The sequence below is a fragment of the Meles meles genome, chromosome 1 (assembly GCF_922984935.1).
Source record: "Meles meles chromosome 1, mMelMel3.1 paternal haplotype, whole genome shotgun sequence".
Lineage (NCBI taxonomy): Eukaryota > Metazoa > Chordata > Mammalia > Carnivora > Mustelidae > Meles > Meles meles.
The window spans coordinates 15,698,596-15,720,578 of NC_060066.1; the positions used below are offsets into that span (position 1 = coordinate 15,698,596).

General features: G+C 41.5%; 1 protein-coding gene across 2 annotated transcripts in view; it reads right to left on the minus strand.

Moving 5' to 3' along the window:
* Positions 1-21,983, minus strand: part of NSMCE2 (NSE2 (MMS21) homolog, SMC5-SMC6 complex SUMO ligase) — a 214,123-nt gene that overhangs the window by 156,039 nt on the left and 36,101 nt on the right. For both annotated transcript variants that reach the window (XM_046015910.1, XM_046015903.1), the window contains exon 3: positions 19,938-20,044. In XM_046015910.1, the coding sequence (XP_045871866.1) occupies positions 19,938-20,044 (107 nt within the window). The remainder of the gene's footprint in view (positions 1-19,937; positions 20,045-21,983) is intronic.

Consider the following 21,983-nt stretch of genomic DNA (forward strand, 5'->3'; position numbering starts at 1 on the left):
TTTGCCATTTCTAATGGTAAAAGATAATGGAAGTCAGAAATAACTCTATAGAGACAGGACCATCAAGAACACAGATACCCCAGGAATGAATGTCGAGGTGTTCCAGTCAGATAAAAACCTACAGTCAGCTGAGAGCTGGCTGAGGGCAAAGAGAACATAGAACGGGTAGTAGAGAAAAGGAGTTAAAAATATCAACTATGGGGTCAGGATCAATGGCGACAGCTAAGACAGAAGTATCCATGCATGTGTCTTCATATGTTTGACATACATATTTATGGTCTTAACTAATTTCTCTCTTTCCTCTTCTAATATTTTATAAAAAGTTTGAGCACCATAACAACAAACAAACCAAAAAAAGTGAGCATGGCACAAATATCCTGGAATTGGCAACAGTAACTCGTAAGATGTTTGAGCATTCCACCATTTGGGGAAGGACAAACAAGTGATGAGATGAGACAGAACTATGACAGGTTAGTAGGATGCATTTTGTTATTGTTCTTGCTGTTCGCAAACTTAAGTCTGGAGGAGAAGTGTACTCAGAGGCTGAGCAGCCAAGCTCCCTGGTCTAGAACCTTTTGAACACTCTTCCTACGTTTGGGGAGTCTCCCACCTTAGGAGAGACGCCTCACTGGGGTAGAACCAGAAACTGGCTTTCCCAGCCTCCCTTGCAGCAGGAACACAGACATCATGTTGGCCCTGGGCCTGGAACTTCAATTCTTGAGAAAGACATGAGGAGCTACAATGTAGAAAGTGCCAGCAGACCTTGGAACCAGATTACCTAGAGATTTGACCTTCAAATCTCAGCTCTGCCTCCCACTAGCTGTGTGATCTTGGGCAAGCTACTTAACCACTCAGATGCTCCATTTCCTCATCTACACTCTACCCAGGCCAAAGGGCGTTGTGAATATTGAATGAATTAATATGTTTAAAGAATTTGGAGTGTTGAAATTCAAATACAGAAGCCACTAGCCACTTGTAGGTTTTGTTTTTGTTTTTTTTTAATTTACTTATTTTAGAGGGTGGGAGGGAGGGAAGTGGAGGGAAGGAGAGAGAGAGAGACAAAGAATCCTCAAACAGATGCCAACACAGGGCTCGATCCCAGGAACCTGAGATCATGACCTCACCCAAAATCAAGAGTTAACTGGCTGAGCCACCCAGGTGCCCCCACATGTGGTTATTTAAAACTAAATTAAAATTAAAAATTTTTAAATTTACTTCTTCAGTCATACTGTCACATTTCAAATGCCAGTAGCAAGTGACTACCTCTCTGGATAGTGCAGATGTAGAACCTTCCTACTTCCGGCAGGAAGCACTAGCAGAAAGCGGTAACTTACGGATACTTCCGGGCCCTCAAGAAGCACCGTTACCAGTATGTTGTCACCACACTGCTGTCGCTGCTGTTACTTTATAGTACATCCCCAGAATTTATTTCTGGTATCTTGAAGTTTGTACATTTTACCACCTCCAAGTTATCCCCCTACCCTCCACCCCTCTCTTCCGTGTTATTATTATTACAAAAGCAAGTTAAATATTCAGCTGAATTTAAGGTCTGGGGGAGGAGATGGACAGTGAAAAGCAACTAAATGTCACTGGATAAGAATCAGCAGCAGTATCAGGAGCGGCAACTGCTCTTAATTCGTACTTTATTACGGGCAAGGTACTGAGCTAAGCACTTCACAGGTACTTGTTTTAGTTAATCCCCTCTCCAAACAAACACACAACCTGAGAGGTGAGAATGACCACATCCCTACATTACAAATTAGGAAATTGAGGCTGAAGAGTGGTCTAACTCCGAGTAGTCACAGAGCCCGCCAGCTCTGGGGCTCGGGCTCACTACATCTGCAGGTCTGTTCAACTTCTAAGTCCATGACTTCACTACTACCCTAGACCTCACCGAATAGTTACTGAGTGCCCACTGGGGCCGTGCACTGCTCCAGATGCTGCAAAACAGTAGTACACTAAAGAACCCAAGTCCCTGACCTCAGAGAGTTTACATCTAGTTGAGAAAATCGGTACGGAAATAATAAAATAATGAACCAGAAGATAATGAGTGCTCTGGAGAACAATTACACAGGGTGGGGCAGGTGAGTTCACCTCTGATGGACAGTCAGGGAAGGCTTCACTGAGAAAACACGGGTGAACAGAGACCTGAAGCGAAGTAAAAGCAGATGAGGTGAGAAGTGAGGGTGGATGGAGGGTGCGACAGGTCAAAGAGGCCAGAGTGTGACCTCTAACCCTTATTCTGAGAGAGATGGGAAGGTTTGGGCAGGAGTGAGAAGATCTGATTTTCTGTTTAAAGGATCACTCTGGGGGCACCTGGGTGGCTCAGTGGGTTGAAGCCTCTGCCTTCGGCTCAGGTCATGATCCCAGGGTCCTGGGATCAAGCCCTGCGTCGGGCTCTCTGCTCAGCGGGGAGCCTGCTTCCCCCTCTCTCTCTGCCTGCCTCTCTGCCCACTTGTGATCTCTGTCTGTCAAATAAATAAAATAAAATAAAGGATCACTCTGGCTGTTAGGAGGAGGACAGATTTTAGGGAGGAAGGGCAGAAGCAGAGACCAAGGAGAAGCAGGCCACTGCAGTCATCTCCACCAGGGTAACGGTGGTGTGGATCAGCAAACAAGTCAGAGGTGGTCACATTCTAGATACATTCTGAAGCTAGAAACAACAGGGTTTACTGATGGGCTGGATAAAAGGGGTCATGAAACAAGGAAGAAACCCAGGACAATTCTGATTTTGCCCTGATTGAACGAAATAGTATAGTTGCCACGTTCTGAGGTGGACACGTCTGGAGAAACAGCTGGTTTGGGAGAAAAAAAAAAATTTAGAGTCTCGTTTTGGAAGGCTGAATGTGCAATGCCGGTGGGAAGGAAATGAAGTGGAAATGGGAAGACAGTTGTGTATGTGAGACCTGGCTCTGGAGAGAAGGCAGGGGTGCAGCCTCAAAAGCTATGAACAATGATTAAGTGCCCAGTGCTAGGAGAGCTCACGGGAGTGACACGCTTGGCCGACAGAGATCGGGCCGCGTCAGGGAGGGTGGTTAAAGAGGAGCCATGCTAAGTCCTGCAAGGGTAGGAAGGTGCTGGCTATTTCAAAGTAGGAGAAGAGCACCCCCAGTAAAAAGAACAACGTGTACTGAGGCCAGAGACAGGAGGACATTCCAAGAGCTAGCATAAAAGAATGGTGAAAGTGAGCTTACAGAGTTAAGCAGGGGTATATACCAGGTAACGACAGTTGAACTTAATCCTGAGAGTATTAAGGAGTAACTGAAGAAGGTAAAGTTGTGTAAAGAGTGGGTAAAATCACGAAAATTTGTAATTTAGAAAGATTGCATGGCCTACTAGACAGAAAACACTGGAAGGGAGCAAAACGCTACAGCAAATGCACCATGGGAGACTCAAAGCCCAAGCCTGAGAGTCGGTCAGGTCTGGAGATGGAGCACATGCCGGGAGGAGCCCAGAGGAGGAAGGAGGACCACCAACTTCCTGGCTGAGCCGATGATAGCACTATTTACGAAGTTCTAGCACCCCAGAAGGAAACCACGGGGAAAAGTTCTCCCTGATGCCCGCTGAATTTAAGGAGCACATGCAAGCGGGGATGTCAGTGTGATGCCTGGACAGGCGTCTACAAACTCAGTGGCACGAAGTCAGGGATTCAAGTTACAAGCGTCGAAGCAATCTCTCAGGAGGAGAGTGTAGTGTGGGAAGAGAAAAGGGCTGAAGAACAAGTAGGAACACAAAGACAGAGTGGACGGAGAGATATAGGCAGAGCTCACCAAGGACACACGGAGAAGTGGCCAGCAGCTAGAAGGAAAAACGGACACGTGTTGTCGTAAATAGAACTTAACACTTCTGGAGGGAGGAGGTGATCAACAGTAGAGAAGTCAAACAAGAAAAGGACCGAATGACAGTCACTGAGCTTCTCACAAGGCGTGTTACCTCGAGTAAGTCCCAGAACTGTCAGCCTTCGCTTCCTCACTTCTCCAGGAACGTTCACTACCCGCCGCGCAGGCTGGCATGAGGATACGCTGCAGCACGGGAAAAAGTGCCAGGATGGCGTCAGGCATACTTGGCACTAAAAAATGCTCTATATTTACTGCCACACATGGCAGACAGGTCACGGGAACAGGGAGCAGAGGTGGGACGCATGAACCCGTGGAGCCAGTGACCATGAAGTTTCATGTCGAGTTCGGAAAAGAGCAAGTGGCAGAAGAGAACGAGTCTTCTCCCTTTTCTTGCACCCCTCCCGATGCTTCTCGTCTCCCTCCTTCCAAAGGCAGCTGGGAACGCAGTCATTCCCACGAGCCTGTCAAAGGGATCTGCTCAGTTTAGTGTAGAGTCTACACAAAGAACCGTGTTTTTGCAGCCTTTTGCCACCGTCATCATGAATCTGTGATCTGGAGGCTGTGCTCTTTAGAAGGGCTGCTCAAAGTCACCAGCCGTCCGCACAGATTAACAGATGACCCACAGAAATGAAATCTTTCATTTCGTCATTTCAAAAATCCTTCTAACAGTTTTTGAAATGATAAGTGAGGCAATGCTTATCAAATGAAACATTCGAACTACATGATTAAGGAGACCTTTGAACAACCAAATGGACTTTCAGGTTGGTTTCGACACAGAGACGTTTCCCAGATGGCATATGCTTTCCCATCAGGGATTAAGGTTCTACCCCTCCTTGCTCTCACCTCCTCAGAGACATGGGGGCAGGTGGAACTGAGAAGACTGTCCCCCGAACTTGCATTTCTAATGTAAGAAAAATTTGTTCTACATAAAAGAGTTCACAGATTTCCCCCCCCCATATTACAACCATTCCCATCCTATTTCTTTCACCGCCTCTTTGCTTTGGGATTGACTTTGTAATTCTTTCAGCGCAACTCTCAATACACAAAGCTTTTATTATATGACTTTCCCTACCTGCTTATTCTGTGTTTCATCCATCAAATTCAAGGTTCCTGGAAAAGCCCTAATTACTGAGGATCTCCATTTTCTCACACACATTTAGATGAACTTCCCATTTCTATACAACTCAGCGGTGGTTGGTGATACTAGGGGCTACCTGGTGGTAAGGAGGCCCCCTGCTTGACAATCGGAACAGGGGAAGAAGTATTCCTTGCTCCAGTGTTTGTGTGAGTGTGTGGAGGGGAGACAGCAGGAGGAGGGCTATACATACTTGGTGTTAGCTCTCCTGAAGAAAGCACACTTGAGAGGAGAATGGCGAATGCTAAGTTTCACGGCAGCACTTTCGTTCTGGGCACTGGGAACCGGGAACACACAGCTGGTACCACTGGGCAGTCAGAGCATCTCGTCAGGTTCCACGTCTTCTCTGGTCTTCCAGTCATACCCTCTGTGAACCAGAGGATCTTAATAACCAAAAGAACAAATTTACCATTTCTGCTATCGTCTAAAAGAAAGGGAAATGCTAGTTGCTTTTTCCTTCTGTTCCCGCTGAGTAGCCATCAGAAAACCTATTCCGTATGAAGGAACCATAAAGAAGGCAAAATATCTATTTCGGAAATACTACATTTTTCCCTCTAAGTCTATAAACTCTAACATTCTTAATTACCACAAAGATTCTGATAAACAGGACGTCTGACTTCAAATTCCTTGTCCTTATACCATTATTACATAACTACAGCATGGAATGAGGGCGGTCCCTGGATATGAAGCTGGATCTTTCCCTCAGTTATCACATCGCACCCACTACAATAAAGACTGTGGAATTACTAATACTCCAGGAGTGCATTAATGCTCCTTACCCTTACGGTTCCATTCACTCCCGTCCAGCAGCCTATCAAATTCTCTAATGCTGCCTTCTCTATAATTAATATGGCCTCCTAATATTTGAAATTACTTCCCACTACTAAAGCTATCAAATTGCCTTTCGCCTTCCAATTCATCTCCTATGAGAAAGGTTTCGTGACTAAATGAAAATGAAGTCCATCCATCACAAACCTAATCAAAAAGCCATTAGACCCAGGAAAATTAAAACAATAACCAAGACAAAACCAGTCAGATGCTTCATAGTCGACATAAAACTTTTTAAAACAATTTACATAATTTGATTCTCATTGTCCAGAGACATTAAATAACTTCCTTGAAACCTAACAGGGGGCAGAACTGAGTACAGGGTAGCCACCAAGTCTGGAAACACAGATAATGCTATTTCATAATGCAGTGTCAAATTATATAATTAAGCCATGTATTGTGTGCGCACTTACATTCCCAGACTTGGCGGCCACCCTGTAAAACCCAGATCTTCTAGCCATAACTTATTTCTATCAATTCTCCAACATGTTTGACTCCAGAAGTGCCAGAGAAGGGAGCAGTCAATGGAAAATACCCCCCTGATACTGAGATGATATTTAAACATTTATAAACCAGCTTTCATATTGTTTTCCAATTTAATTTCACAGCAACTTCGTGCATAGGGACTAAAAGAGGCAATTAATATTTTCCGAGTGTCTACTATGTGAAGCCTCACTTCCTGTGAAGGCGTGAAGCATTTAACTTACATTATCTCATTTAATCATTGTAACAGCCCTCCGATGTATCACCCTCGTTTTACAGGTAAGGAAACAGGATTTCAAGAAGACAAGTCCCTAACCCACGTCACACGGTTACCCAGTGGAGAAGCAAGGAGGAAGCTGGGCCTTCTGATTCCAACTGCAGTGTTCTTTCCTCTACCCCCGTGAATATTCCTTACGTGTCCCATAAAATGTCACACACTGACCATGGAGAGACTTCTCCCTCAGGGCTTCTAAAATAACTAATCATGAACAAATCTGTATCTGGCAAGAAAAAAAAACAAAGTTACTCAACCTGAGTTAACGAAGCACAACAGAACGAGCGCTACAGAGATGTGGGCTGGGTATACTTTTGTTATGGGAAGGACTGAATATTTTAATAATGTAAACATAAAGCATCTATAAAAAAACTGGGGGAAAAAAGATTTACTTCATTTTATTTCAAATCCTTAAAATTCCTTCATATTCACACTACTGCCACTTTTAAATTATAACAAGACAAAATCAGAAGGGTCAATAATACTGGGCCCTCTAAAGTTTTCTTTTTTTCTGATAAAACGGTTACATATAACAATATTCTTTTACTCAAGCAGTTCTTTATTACTAACAGAGTCCCCCTCCCCCTCCTTATGCAAGTCAAATCAATGCGAAGAGTCACTTTTCGTTTAGACTAAAAGTCCCAAACCTTTACCTTGGGGCAACTGGAAGCATAAGGGACACTAGACAAAAGCATTCTTCCTCCCAAATGAAATATACAATTCAAAGGAAACTCAGTGAACTCCATCTGTCTTGAGGCATGACAATGGCCTTGAATTACAGGTCAAAACACCAAGTTTCAGAAGCACCTTGCTGGCTTAGTCAAAGGAGCACGTAGCTCTTGACGTTGGGATCCTGAGTTTGAGCCCCGCATGCCACATAAAGATTACTTTAATAAAACTTAAAAAAAAAAAAAACCCACAAATAAAAACACAGAGATTCAGAATAACCTCTTGAGAATAACCATGTGACCTGAGCGTGTCCCTTAACATCCTGGAGGCTCAGAGTCCATCACATTGACCCTTCCTAACTGGAGGATTGCTGTGATCATTAAAGAGGTCAAGGAGCCCCGAGGGCTTCTCTCCCCTTATTTGGGGTGAAGGAAATAGGATTCAGAGTTTTAGTCAAAGGCCAGGGGACTGGCCAGGGGATATTTTCAAATCTGGTTTAAGCAAACCATCAATAGCCCTGGGCAAATATAACTGGGGAAGCCAGAGGAGAAATAAATTCATCATTGCCCAGGCTAGGCTAAATCTTCCAGACCATTTTAAACACAACATCGTACCCATATTACAGATGTGTTTTGTTACAGTTTTATACAATTTGGATCACAATTAACTACTTATGATTAAATGATTTTTTAAAATCTGCTTAGCCTCTGAATGTTATTTATATAGGAGATGGTGTTCCATTATTCAATTTCGAAATCCAAACACTTGGAATGATAGGTATCTTCCTCCTCCCAGCTCTAAGAGCTAACAGAGACTCCCCCATCTTTTTCTGCAGAATCAGGAAGTACCCTTCACTCTTTAGTCCTGTGGCCATATGTAACAGCTCATTGAACTACCTTTCACCTTTTTTGGGGGGAAAAGTCCACAACACATTCCTGTTTATAATCTCATTTTATTTACCACTACCCAGTGAGGTATGCAGGACAAATACCATTATCACTCTTGGATTCTAGAAATAAGGAAGCTGTAAGACAGAATTAGCCTGGCTTTTGCAAGGTCACTGAGTGGCAGGATGAGGATCAGAAGCCAGATCTTTATTTCCCAGCCCAACACTCTTATCAATCAAACCCCAACTGCTCAGGAAAGGGGGAGAAAGAAGTGAAGGTGATTGTGATTTATTCAAACTTTATTTTTAGACTAATTTTGTCTGGCTTTGTGAATTTTCATTAATTTCCACCTTCATTGTTGATGAGTTAGTCACTAACAGGATCAGATCAGAAATTATAAATTGTTTTAAATTATTTCCTCATTGTTAAATATAGATATTCAATTCTAAGTGTTTCATAATGAAGTGACTCAGGGACTAAGCGAGCCCCATCTGCATGAGTCACTTGTTGAACTGTTACAAGAGATTTATGCAAAACTCTTGGGAGGTGGGCAGGGAGGGGAGACAGAAATAAACATTTACCAAAAAGATGACTAAATTAAGGGCAAAAAGTGAATGTAAAACTTACACATTTTTCCTTCCAGTTTAGGCTGTGGGGTGGGAAAATAAATGTGAGGGAACAAGACACAAGTGACCCCTTACCATGTAATACCCAGTTTGGGTGGTTTAGGAGGGCTCATGGATTTAAATCACCCTGTAGTGGGCTTTTCTGTGGTAAGAGAAAGAGATTAAAAGTTAACAGGATGGAAAGCCAAGACCATGCCTTTATATGGCACTTTTCCCTCCCCAGTGCTTTCACATCCAGTATCTCAGGGTATAATCAAGAAATTACTCAGAGATAGGAAGGGACAGATACTACTGAGTTCAGGCTGCAAACCTGTTGAAGGTCAAAGGGCTATTGAAGAGATAAGTGCTGAAGAAATCTCAATCATTCAATCCAATTAACACCAAGCAATTTACCACTGTAACCATTTACCATTTCACACCAAAAAGGCAAAATACCTGAATTTCTTACCCTGGCAGAGCAATTTCATTAGTATTATAGAAAATGTGGAAGGACATATCCTAATTTCATCTATGTTTTTTTATAGGTGCTTTAAGGAATACCTTAAGAATTTCTTCTAAAAAAACACTGTACATTCGATGCTCCTGCTGGGTCTTTTATTAAAACATGGTGTAACCACACTGTACTCATCAAATTTAATTTCTGATTTTACGAGAGGGACGCTCAAAGCACACCCAGGATTTAGTCTGTTTAAAGTTCCTATTTTGTATTTCATGTGACGTTTCTGGCTTCTGTTACATGTTAGGGGCTAAAATAAACCCCAGGGTGACAGAGAGTAATGTGATGGGTAGAGAGGGTTTGTTCCTCAGTACCAGTAACATTCCAAGAACCACAAACAGCTGAGGTAATGAGAAAGCAGCCGCTGAAGCACATGAGACCCTGCGTGTCAGCCAAAGGGAAGGTCAGGGATGTATGGAGATTAATTGTGTGATGCCATCATATTAAATTATTTCTGGTTATTTTATCCAATTTTAAGTAACAGTGACTCAGTCTTTCAAAATACCACTTTCTATCAGAAGATAATTAAATTACTTTAAGATGATATAAAGGATAGAGGCGCCTGGGTGGCTCGGTCGGTTAAGCGCCCTCCTATTCTTGGTTTCAGCTCAGGTCATGACCTCAGGGGCCGGGGATCGAGCCCCCCATCAGGCCCCTCACTCGACAGGGAGTGTGCTTGAGATTCTCTCCCTCTGCCCCTCCCACCTCCTTCTGTCTAAAATAAATAAATAAATGAATCTTTTTTTTTTTTTAAGATGAATACAGAGTAGAATAATTAGAAACTGATCACGACAACTGACCGCATTACTCTAGCCCATAAGAAATGAACACAAAGATTTTCACTGTTGTAGGTTCGCCTGGGTGGCTCAGTGGGTTGAAGCCTCTGCCTTCGGCTTGGGTCATGATCCCAGAGTCCTGGGATCGAGTCCCGCATCGGGCTCTCTGCTCAGCAGGGAGCCTGCTTCCTTCTCTCTCTCTCTCTCTCTCTCTGTCTGCCCCTCTGCCTACTTGTGGTCTCTGTCAAATAAATAAATAAAATCTTTAAGAAAAGATAATAAAGAATGTTGTAATTATGTGACATAAAAATTTTTCTTAAAAAAAAAAAAAATGCCCTGAAAGAAATGAAATTCAAAAACCTCCAAGGGTTAAGAATCTGGTTTGGCTAACAGACACATGAAACAGTGCTCCACATCACTTGGTATCATGCAAATACAAATCAAAACCACAGTGAGATACCACCTCACGCCAGTTAGAATGGCTGAAATTAACAAGTCAGGAAACAACAGGAGTCGGCGAGGATGCGGAAAAAGGGGAACCCTCCTACACTGCTGGTGGGAATGCAAGTTGGTACGGCCACTCTGGAAAACAGTATGAAGCTTCCACAAAAAGCTGAATATAGAGATACCCTATGACCCAGCAATTGCAACACTGGGAATTTACCCCAAAGATACAAATGTAGTGATCCAAAGGGGCACGTGCACCCCAATGTTTATAAGCAGCAATGTCCACAATAGCCAAACTATGGAAAGAGCCTTGATGTCCATCAAAGGATGAATGGATAAAGAAGATGTGGTATATACACACAATGGAGTATTATGCAGCCATCAAATAAAGAAATCTTGCCTTTTGCAATGAAATGGATGGAACTAAAGGGTATTATGCTAAGTGAAATATATGTCAGTCAGAGAAAGACAATTATCATATGATCTCACTGATATGAGGAATTTGAAAAACAAGACAGGTTCATAGGGGAAGAGAATAAAATATGAAACAAGATGAAACCAAAGAGGGAGACAAACTACAAGAGACTCTTAATCTCAGGAAACAGAGGATTGTTGGAGTGGAAGGGGGTGGCGGAGATGGGGTGGCTGGTTGATGGACACTGGGGAGGGTATGTGCTATGGGGAATGCTGTGAATTGTCTAAGACTAATGAATCACAGACCTGTACCCTGGAAGCAAATAACACATTATATGTTAATTAAAAAAAAAATCTGGGTTGGCCAGGACACAAAAGAATGAAAGATATAGTGCTGCCACTGGCAGAAGCTTAATGCTTTAAGAAAGAACCAGAATAAAAAGTTCCCTCTCAGTGACAGGTCACTGTTGGCTCCACGTCACAACAAAAGAGCTTTTCCAAAAAAAAAAAAAAAAGAAAAGAAAAGAAAAAGAAAGAGCTTTTCCTTACCAATACAACTGCAAACTCGCATAGGGCTTGAAAACATAAAACCCGTTTATTTATATTCTCCCCACTTATGCTCTTTCTATTCTCTCATTGCCAAGAATTTTTGGGGATCACACATTTGAAGTACAGCTGACAACTTGCATAGGACACATCAGAGCAATAAATCCAATGCATTTTCCTCTCCCGATATGTTTTCAAATGGGTGCCGCTAATAAAGTAAACACAAATTACTTAAAGATGGAAATGTAGCTCAAGGACTATTGCTCTGCACATGTAGGTATATAATTATGCTATTCATTGAACTATATTGCTGACATCTTTGAGTGATATTTGATTATGTAAGGACACATCAGAAGTTACTCCTGAATTACCGAAGTTTTACTCAGTTGTCTGGTTCTTAGCTCTAGTACGAATTCCCCTCATCACCACTAACTGGCATATGTGAAATATAATCTCTTTCTTGTTGCTACAAATTGTACAGACTTAGTGATCAGGAACTTCAAACCCAACCATGTTGCTTGCTGGCCTCCACACAGGCCCCATACCCCCCATTCCACTCAACACCTCTTGGTCACACCACTATGAGGACTAAGCTCCCCTCAGTCTGTCCCCACCACCATGAGACCCCTTTTAAGGAGAGAGGTCCTGTCTTCAAAGAAACATCATCTCTGACCTTTCCCCAGGGTGGTTTTCTACTGTCTCATCTCCTCTCTGAATTTTAACTCAAAATTCCCTTTCAGATACTATTTAAAATTGATCAAAGGAAAGGACTTCTCCTTTACTGGATGTCCTGGGCCAGGTTATAAATTAGCACAACTACTCCAGGTGCCCTCATTTTCCATCATTACCAGACCTCCACAACCTGTAGTCTCATCCCCACTTTAAGAAGAAACTGAGGCGGGGCACCTGGGTGGCTCAGTGGGTTAAGCCTCTGCTTTCAGCTCAGGTCATGATCCCAGGGTCCTGGGATCGAGCCCCGCATCGGGCTCTCTGCTCAGCGGGGAGCCTGCTTCCCCGCTTTCTCTCTGCCTGCCCCTCTGCCTACTTGGGATCTCTCTCTGTGTCAAATAAATAAATAAAATCTTTAAAAAAAAAAAAAGAAGAAACTGAGGCTCAGGGCTAGAGCGGAGAAAAGCCAGAATTTAAGCAAAGGCCCCTTTCCCCTCACTCTGATTTTAAGTACGTTGCTATTGTCTCTGTCGGAGGATTTCACTTTTACTATTATTTCGTAGCTGTTTTGTAGATCCATGTCCAGAGGCTTTGTATCTTCATTAGACCAAGCATACTACTGGCAGGAACTGAACAATCTAATTGTGAGATTAATAAAAGAACAGCTTTCGGGGCGCTCGGGTGGCTCAGTGGGTTAAGCCTTTCTGCCTTCAGCTCAGGTCATGATCTCAGGGTCCTGGGATCCAGCCCCGCAGCAGGGAGCCCGCTCCCCACCCCTTCTCTGCCTGCCTCTCTGCCTGCTTGTGATCCCTCCCTCTCTGTCAAAACAAATAAATTTTAGAAAAAAAAAAAAAAAAAGAAAAGAAACAACTGCTTTCAACACCACACTTTGAACATGCATTCATTTCACGGTGAACCTTCTTAACATCTGGTGACGGAGTCCCCCATTCAATCTGGTTCCCTGCCTCTCTTCCACTGCCCACTAGCACCACCGCTTGGTAACTGGGAACGGCCTCAATCTCCCAACTCTAATTGGAATACTTACCAATTATGGTGAAACATTTGATATGGAAGGAGCTAAAGTGACGATCTAAAATAAGGGCTTGATGCTATATACGGGCCAGACTCAGTGTCAGAAATTAACAGGAGTTGCCTATATTAAAGACTCCCATCATTTAACTAACACAAGTAATTAGCTGCCAGGACTGCCTGGGGCCACTGAGGCCCAGGAGTTCAGTGTCTGTCTGGAGTGCTGGGGTGAACCAGGCCTTTCAAAGGTCTATGCTTTTACTGCCCACGTTGCTGCTGTGTCCCCCTGACTCTCCTGGACCCTCTTCTCTTCCTTTCCTCGAAAACATTTCCTTTCCTCCACTCTCCTGAATCAACACTCCACACAGGGGTCTTGTTTACTTCACAGACTCTTGAGAACCAGGCAATCACCGCATATTTGTAAAAAAACTTTTCCTTCCTCTTTTTCACTGCTGGAATAATGCACAGTCCTTTCGGAGGTCTTTCCTGATCTACACAGAAACATCTCCTAGGCCCATTTCAGAATTTCCGATAGGGAGTGTGACGCACTCCCCCGTTCCCTGGATGCCACAGAAAAGGCTGCGAACTGTAGGCCCATCCTCTGAAGCATAAAACAGATGGAGACTACAGAAGTCGTTCCCGAAGCGGGTTCTGTGGTGCACCAGTCCTTCCCCGGAAGAGATTTTCTAGTTAAAGAAGTTTAAGAAATTAGTAAATGTACTTCCTTTGGAAAATCACAATGCATAAAAGCATATTAAAGGCTTTGGAGTCTTTAAGGAAATTCTTTTAATCAAGCATTCCCCAAACTTATTTGACCACAAAATCCTTTTTCCTATTATACTTATTCACATCCTGATTAATCGGTATTACGGAGGAAACTTTTGAAAATGCTGCACTAGAGACCCATTAAGTCCCAGTGGAGGGTAAACATTTTATAATTCTGATTAAATTCCAACACTTAATACCTACAAAACACTAAGATGGATTTCTATGAACCACCCGTGAAAATCAGTCTCATGATAGCACAAGCAGAAGGTTCACCTAAAAGCAGCAACAGCACTTGGTGACCTCCAAGATTTAGATCTAGGTTCTTTCCTACAGAAGTACCTCAATTAGTGAAATACTGTATCCAGACCTACCTACTCTCTCTGTATATTAGTCAAAATGGTACCAAACACAACCTTAATTGGGGAATAACTGCAGAAGGAGTTCTAAAGCACCAGAACAGAAAGTAATTACCAGTAATCACAGAGAGAGACACATTCTGGGCCAAGTGGCTTAAGAGTGAATATCCAAAGTGAACTTTTTTTTCCCCTTGCTTAATTCCCACACCTGGGCAACACTCCTAGAGATAAAAAGGTTCATATATGATGCATTAGGAAACTTTTGACAAGAAAGGTGGTACAAGACCGTGCACCATCTTGTGTCAAATACGGGGAGCAGCAAAGAGGGTCTTCTTCAGTACTTTCCCAAATGGCTCCAAGAGATTTTCACTATTTCCACCATCATCTCTCACCTCCTTGCTATTCTGCTGATAACAGTAATTTCTCTCATGCTCAGGAATCTTCTGTCCCCAAATTTTTTAACCCAACTAACCTCCCCTTCTTCTCCTTTTGGCAATGACTCACAATGTGGAGTACATTTTTGTTTAGTCAGTAGATGATCGTATCTAATAAATTACATCCTCTGGCCTGAAACTCCCTTCAGATACTATAAAACATTCACTTTCTAAGTAAGAAATGCCTCCCAAATCTAGTTAAAGTAAAATGGTAACCCCCAACTTGCAAGATACCTCATATGATTTCATGTTCAAGTGGTGGATGTTAAGGTATAAGGTTTACAGAAGGCAAAGCTTACCAACTGATGAAGGGTGAAGGGTGAGGAAGCAGAGGGAAGTGATATGTCAAAAAACATTCTAAACCATGTGGTTGCATAATGACAAGGCTGAGGTAAGCTATACCTTTGACCCACCTTGTTCTTTTATTATACCTAAGATTGTGTTGGTTTCAACAGTTTACCTGAGGTATATTTCTGCTCTTCTAACTCTCATCATATTCGTTTGAAAGGGCAGATTAAATGTTCAGGTTAGCTTATCAAGTAAAAACCACAGTACAGGGGCGCCTGGGTGGCTCAGTGGATTAAGCCGCTGCCTTCGGCTCAGGTCATGATCTCAGGGTCCTGGGATCGAGTCCCACATCGGGCTCTCTGCTCAGCGGGGAGCCTGCTTCCCTCTCTCTCTCTGCCTGCCTCTTTGCCTACTTGTGATCTCTCTCTGTCAAATAAATAATAAAAAAAAAAAAAAAAAAAAAAAAAAAAAAAAACCACAGTACACAGGGCATATCCATGAACAGATTTGTAAGAAACAACACAAGTAGACCAATTTAGCACCTAGTTGCTCTTATTCGGTTAAGATAATCACCCTCCCCAGTTAAGGACTGTTATAAAACACTGACTTAAGAAAACAAAAACTAAATACACGGCAGAAATCCAATTTAAGGGGCGCCTGGGTGGCTCAGTGGGTTAAAGCCTCTGCCTTCGGCTCAGGTCATGATCTCAGGGTCCTGGGATCGAGCCCCGCATCGGGCTCTCTGCTCAGCGGGGAGCCTGCTTCCTCCTCTGTCTCTGCCTGCCTCTCTGCCTAGTTGTGATTTCTCTCTGTCAAATAAATAAAATATTAAAAAAAAAAAAGAAATCCAATTTAAATGCTTTAAAAAATCTTACCTAATCTAGAAGATACACATAGCACAGAAGAAAGTAGTAGCAGAGGAAAGTAAGGAAAATACACATACTCTGATTTTCCAAAAAATTAACACGCAGAAGCAGTACCTACTAAAAGAATAGTATACAGGTAAAATCTGGCAAAGAATTAAAGTTTGTTGAACTGAAATTACACAATTAAGCACCATGACAAAAAAAATAAACACCAAAGTATAATATGAGTCTCACAATGTAGGTTACTTCTGCTAAGCTCTAGGACTGGACTGCTTATCAAAAAGCACCCAGGATGCATATTGTATCCCTGACTGCTAATACTGTGAGGAACTAATCTGAGCCTGTTAGGACATCTATCATTCAGCTTCACGGTGCTCATCCTTTTTCACCAGAATGAAGGTGACTGGCTGCAAGGAGCATCACCATGACAGTGGTTAGACCCTTTATCATCTCTTATTTGGAGAAACACACACCTGAAAATGGATTTGAAGATTCCCTGAACCAAACTGGTATCCACTCTCTGGCATCTGAAGCCCCGAGATGGGACTACAGGTTTAACTTTAAACAATCCCATCAACACTGAAATATACAGCATGGAAACGCACAGCATGACCAATGTTCATTCAATACCAATTTAAGGTTTCACTCTGAGAGGCAGAACCCCTGCTCAACTAGTGAAACGGCTTGAGAAGCAGAGTACCGGTAATAAAATGATCCTTAAATCAACTACTGCCGTGACCTGCATTACTACTCAGTTGCTGGCACACAGTAGGCCCTCCTATTGTGAATGAATGAATCACCGAACAGCCTTACGTATGCTACTCAACTACTCTGCATATTTTAAACTTCCTATATATAAAAATAGGCTTTCTCTGGCCTAGTTTCCCAAATTGCCTGAAACTCTGACATTGACACAACCAGTAAAAAGATGCTTCCATTTCAGGCAGAAGTCACAGAGACAGAGAAGTCATATAGCATGATCCGCATGTTGAGGCTCCTTTGACTTTCCTCTTGGATTACATACCACTTCCTCAGGAAGGAGTTCCCCAACCCCCAGCAGTACCATGCCCCCTGAGTTATTAAGTCTCCTCGAATACTTTATTCTCCTTTTGTTGCACACACCGCAAGTCATTAAATAAGATCCGTATGGCTCTTTGTTAAACGGTTGTCTCTCTCTCTAGACTCCAGACATCCTGAAGGTGGTGGTCATGTGGGCTTTGGTGACTGACCTGGTTCTTGCACCCGGAAGTACCTGGCACATAGGTATTTAGTAAATATTTATTCAATGAATGTTTGAAAACAAGAAGCCCCCTTTTGAGAACAATGAGAACAACGGTACCCCTTCAAGACACTCAAATAATAAAAGCTTAGAAACCAGGGGAAAAAAACATTAGGTCATCAAGCGTAATGTTCAGGACATCACTGTTCTCAACATGAAACTGAGACAAGTTTTTCCCTGGCAGTCCCAGTGAGAAAAGAAGTAACTGTACCACAGGGTGTCAAAGCACTTTCATCACGTGTGTGCTTCACGACTGAAAGTCTCCAAAGAGTTCAGACACATTTCTCTGTGGTCTGACATGAATATTCTAAAGACCTGTGACAGGTATACACCCATGTATCCTGAATGTTTTAATAAATGACTTAGAGACTGTGATTTTGAGGGGGAGAGTTAGGGATCACTGTATAATATTCCCTCTATCAACTAGCTACGATAAAGTCTTAACTTTTTTTTTTTTTTAAGTTGCAGAACACTAAAAGAAATACCGATTCTAAATAAAATCTTCAGGCATTGTAGACTATGGTAGCTCTATTTTCGCAGAGGACAAAGAAAGGCAATCTGAGAGCTTCTGCTGGATGCCAAAGGGACTTCCCAGAGATTGCTGGTAAATGGATCCACACCTCTAAGGTTCCCAAGGAAACTTCTAAAACCTTTTCAGAGCCTTTTCTGAAGGTCTCACCTTCAGAATCTTGTGAAGGTGAGGTCGGAGAGAGACTTCTATTTAAACAATACACTCTAATGCTCCATGATGATAAAAAAAAAACTTTTTTTTCCCCATTTCTGTGACTACATGAAAACTCACCAACAGAGCAACTACAGAGTGGGTCAGAATTTTGGCAAATATTCAAGTAATGGAAGTACTACTTGCCTTTCAGGAAGATCTTGTTCCACCTTTTTTAAGGAATATGTTTGGAAGTCTGAATTTGCAAAAACCCAGTATTGTATGTCTTCATCAAATTTTATGAAGGTCAAAGGTTTGATACATAGTATCTAATCTGATTCACATAATAATCTTCTGAGATAGGCAGGCCAAGAATTTTGTAGATGAAGAACATGAGGTTCCTAAAGGTTAAGTTTCTTGACCCAGGATCATAACGTAGAAAATGGAAGAACCAAGAGTGGGAGAGTTTCTGATCTCTAGACCATTGCTATTCCTAAGGAACTGCACCACTGTGGCCCTTCTCAAGCTGTTCTTCATTCTTCACTCCTCGCCAAAGTAAGCAGTAAGATAGCAATGTCTGTGGCTTCTAAGCATGTAGAGTGCATAGTCTATGAAAAGTGCAAAAAATTCCCTCAAAATAATGTCATATCCCCACTATGTCCCTACATCTGTGAATCCTAGAGTTTAAGAGAGAAAAAAAATTCATATTGAGTTCTTTAACTTCCAAAATTGGTTTTCTTATCTATCATGTACACTATGCTATCACATTTGAACAACATCAAAGTTAAAGATAGAAAGGCCTATCAAATAACCTCCATAGAATGGAAGGGTCAAAGCAGGACGGATCTATGTAAGAGGCCCAACTCTGATCTTGGTGGCAAACAGACTATACTCTATAAAGTCAGCCTTGTTCTTTTAAGTCATTGGTCTCTAACCATGGATACATATTAGAATGAGTTTTTAAAAACGCTGGTGCCCCAATCCTGCTCCAGAAATGAAATCAGAATCTCATTAGAATAGGGGCAGGCTGGTTCTGAGGGTCAGCGGGAGCTGAAAACCTCTGGTCTAAGCGCTTTTTGTTATCCACTTTCATATTTTCCTGCGGAAGGAATATTCACAGTCCGAGGACTAATAGCCACAGTGGTAAAAAAAAACCATCAGACTTTTACAAGCTGAATGAGTTTACACTTCTTGGATATTAGCAGATAAGTTTAAGTCACAAATACTATACTTAATAACTATTAACCATTAAAAAAGAAAAAAAAAACACTAAAATTTTCTTTAAAAATACAGAACTTCATAAAACAATAAACATATAATTATGTAATGCCCATTTAAGTATAGCTTAAGTAATAAAACATTCTTAAAAGTTTATCTTCCACTGAATAGTAGCCAATCTTCTAAAGCATTTGATTTTTGGCATTTTTCCATAGGTAGAAGTAACAAAAGGCAAATAAAGAAATCAGAAGTACAAGACACCCTATTACACAGGTATTTGAAATCAGTTCAAAGGGGAGTTTCCACTGCTCAGAGGACAAAGAACTTCTCAGAAATATTACTGCAATCATATTGCTCATTTCTTACTCAACCCGGTACTGCTGAAAAGGATGTCGCTATGTTCCCACCTTAACTGCCCTATGTGTTGTTTCTGTGACAGCTGGAGTCAACAAAAATAAGTGTGGCTTCTGGAAAAACTAAAATGTCAGCCTTCTTTATTTTTAAACTTGCTCTAAAACTCTCCCATATTATCTGAGCCTATGAATTTTGCAATAGCTGCATATTAGTTAAAGCTGGAGAATGAGTAACTCAGCCTGGTCTAAAGTGTATGCTGCAGTAAACATAACAATAAAAACACGTTCTATGCAATTTTTAGCATTTCATAAAAATTCTACTCCCATTCGAAGGGGGCTTCCATGAAAGATTTCAAGACCAAAAAAAAAGCAAGAAAACCAAAATAGATGTAATACCCTAAATAAACCTAGGTGGCCTAGCTGGGAAAATACTTAAGATTCCTTTTCTATAAACTTCTTAATTAGGAAGAAATTAATAGCTGCTATAGTAATGATAAGGAAATGTTAAAGGTTAGAGAAGAATTTTGATGATGTGTTTCTGTTTCCAGGTCACTGAGCTGTAACCAAATATTACCAGGTGAGTGGTATAAACTTACATGACTTATTGCAGACTGAACAGCCTTTACGTAATGGCTTAGTTCCCGATCCATCATGGCCAATTCGACCATTGCCTTGTCCATACTGTATTCACTACTCACTTCAGCTGTAAGAGAAAGAAAGCAGATTACTATTGTACATTTAATATGCCATCTCTGGAAAAAGTTGCTTCCATATAACCCTTACTAGTCAATATCTAAACAGCTCTGTAAAAGGTATTGCATATTTTTTAAAGACCTCCTTAACACAGGCCTGCTTCATTCAAAATTCTGAGAACACACCCAGTAGAAACAAGCTCAAAGGCTGGGGTGGAAAAAGAAAGTAGACTTAAGACTTGGGAGTTTGAAGCCGTGCCATTTAGTTGTGTGATCATAAATCAACCACTACATTTCTCTGGGCCTCCGTTTCCTTTTCAGTTTTTCCTTTTCAGTTATATCAGCCCAGTACCACGAGGGGCACATGCACCCACAGGATTATTAAAGATCAAATAAGAAGGATTTCCATTTCTAGTACATTAGGTTATGTGGACCAATTCTACTGAAAACCAGAAAAATGCTCAGTTAATATAAAGGAAGGAAGGCGGGAGAGGAAGGAAGGAAGCAAGGAAGGATAGAAGGAAGGAAGAAAACTCCTTAAAATAAAGAGAGTTACAAGACAGAAACAACCAAGGCAACATCAAGAGAAAACAAGAAAAGCAAGGCAGAGCACAGAACAACACAGTCACATATCCTTCCCCGTGTCAACTGGGTCTCTACTCCTCAAAATACAGAGAAACCAAAGTAATGCCACCCTTGGTCCTCCAGGCTGCAGCAGGGCTGGTCTTGGCCACTGAGAAGAAAAGAGGTAAGAGAGAAAGAAAACAAACCTGTTTCTGAGAACCTGTGGCCACAAGCCAGCTCTCCTGGATTTGCAGCCTGGGTTCCCCTCAACCTGAGTGGTCCGGGGAACCCAAACTCTGATCTACGTGAGGTAGTCTCACATTGAGGACCTCCAGGTACTCCCCTCAGAAAAAGACATTTTTTATCCTAGGCCTCTACTAATCCGTACACATAATTATGCAGGAGAATGAGCAGAGTACGGGGTGGGGGTGGGGGGGAATAGAACAAAATCAACAGAAAAACCTTACAAACATTAAAAAACACAAGAAAACATGACACCAAGAGTAAGAATAAGCAGAAACAGATCTACAAATGTTTCAGATATTGGAATTATCTATCAGTTGGAGTATGAAACAATTATGCTTACTATGTTTAAAAAATTAAAATACCCTTGCGTAACAGGAGACTATACAGAGTGGCTAGCAGATTGGAAAAGTGAAGAAATGTTCTTAAGTGCTTTTAAACTTTTTTTCAAGCTCTAAACACAGAATTTAATAGATTAGGGGAAGATCAAGAACACAAAATAATACAAATTTTAATATTAAAAAAGCTGAATGAAAAGAAGGTAAAGCTGACTTAGTCACATTTGGGAATGCACACACTCAAAGATTCTCCATTCAAATACCCTAGCTCAGACAAATGTCAGGATTTCTTGTCTACTCTGTAGAATAACAGGACATATCATCCCAAAGTCAAGAATATAAAATTCATTTACATTTGGCTTTTGAAAGTGATTTTCCTAGACTTTAAAATTATGCTTCAATTTTACAATAGTCAATTATAAACACATTTCAGAAAATATCTCCTGGGTTAACTTGCTTCTGGTACAATGTCTCTTGGCTTATATTACCCAGACTTCAGAGACTGCATATATATCCCAGTATAAGGTTTTTTGTTTTTGAGGAGGAGGAAGGGAGCAATATTTACATAAGAAAAATTTGTATTTGCATTCCCAAAATTAAATACAACATTTTTAACAAAATTGTGCGTGAGAAAGGACTCAAGTCATATTACAAATAAAACTGTCAGTGTTGTGAAAATGTTAAAAAGGGAGACAAACTGTTCAGGTGTTGCTGATACCAACATGTATCTGCTATGTATATAGCAACTGTTTGTTAAAAATCACATTAATTACTTGATGATCAGAAACAGAATTTTAAGCAATGT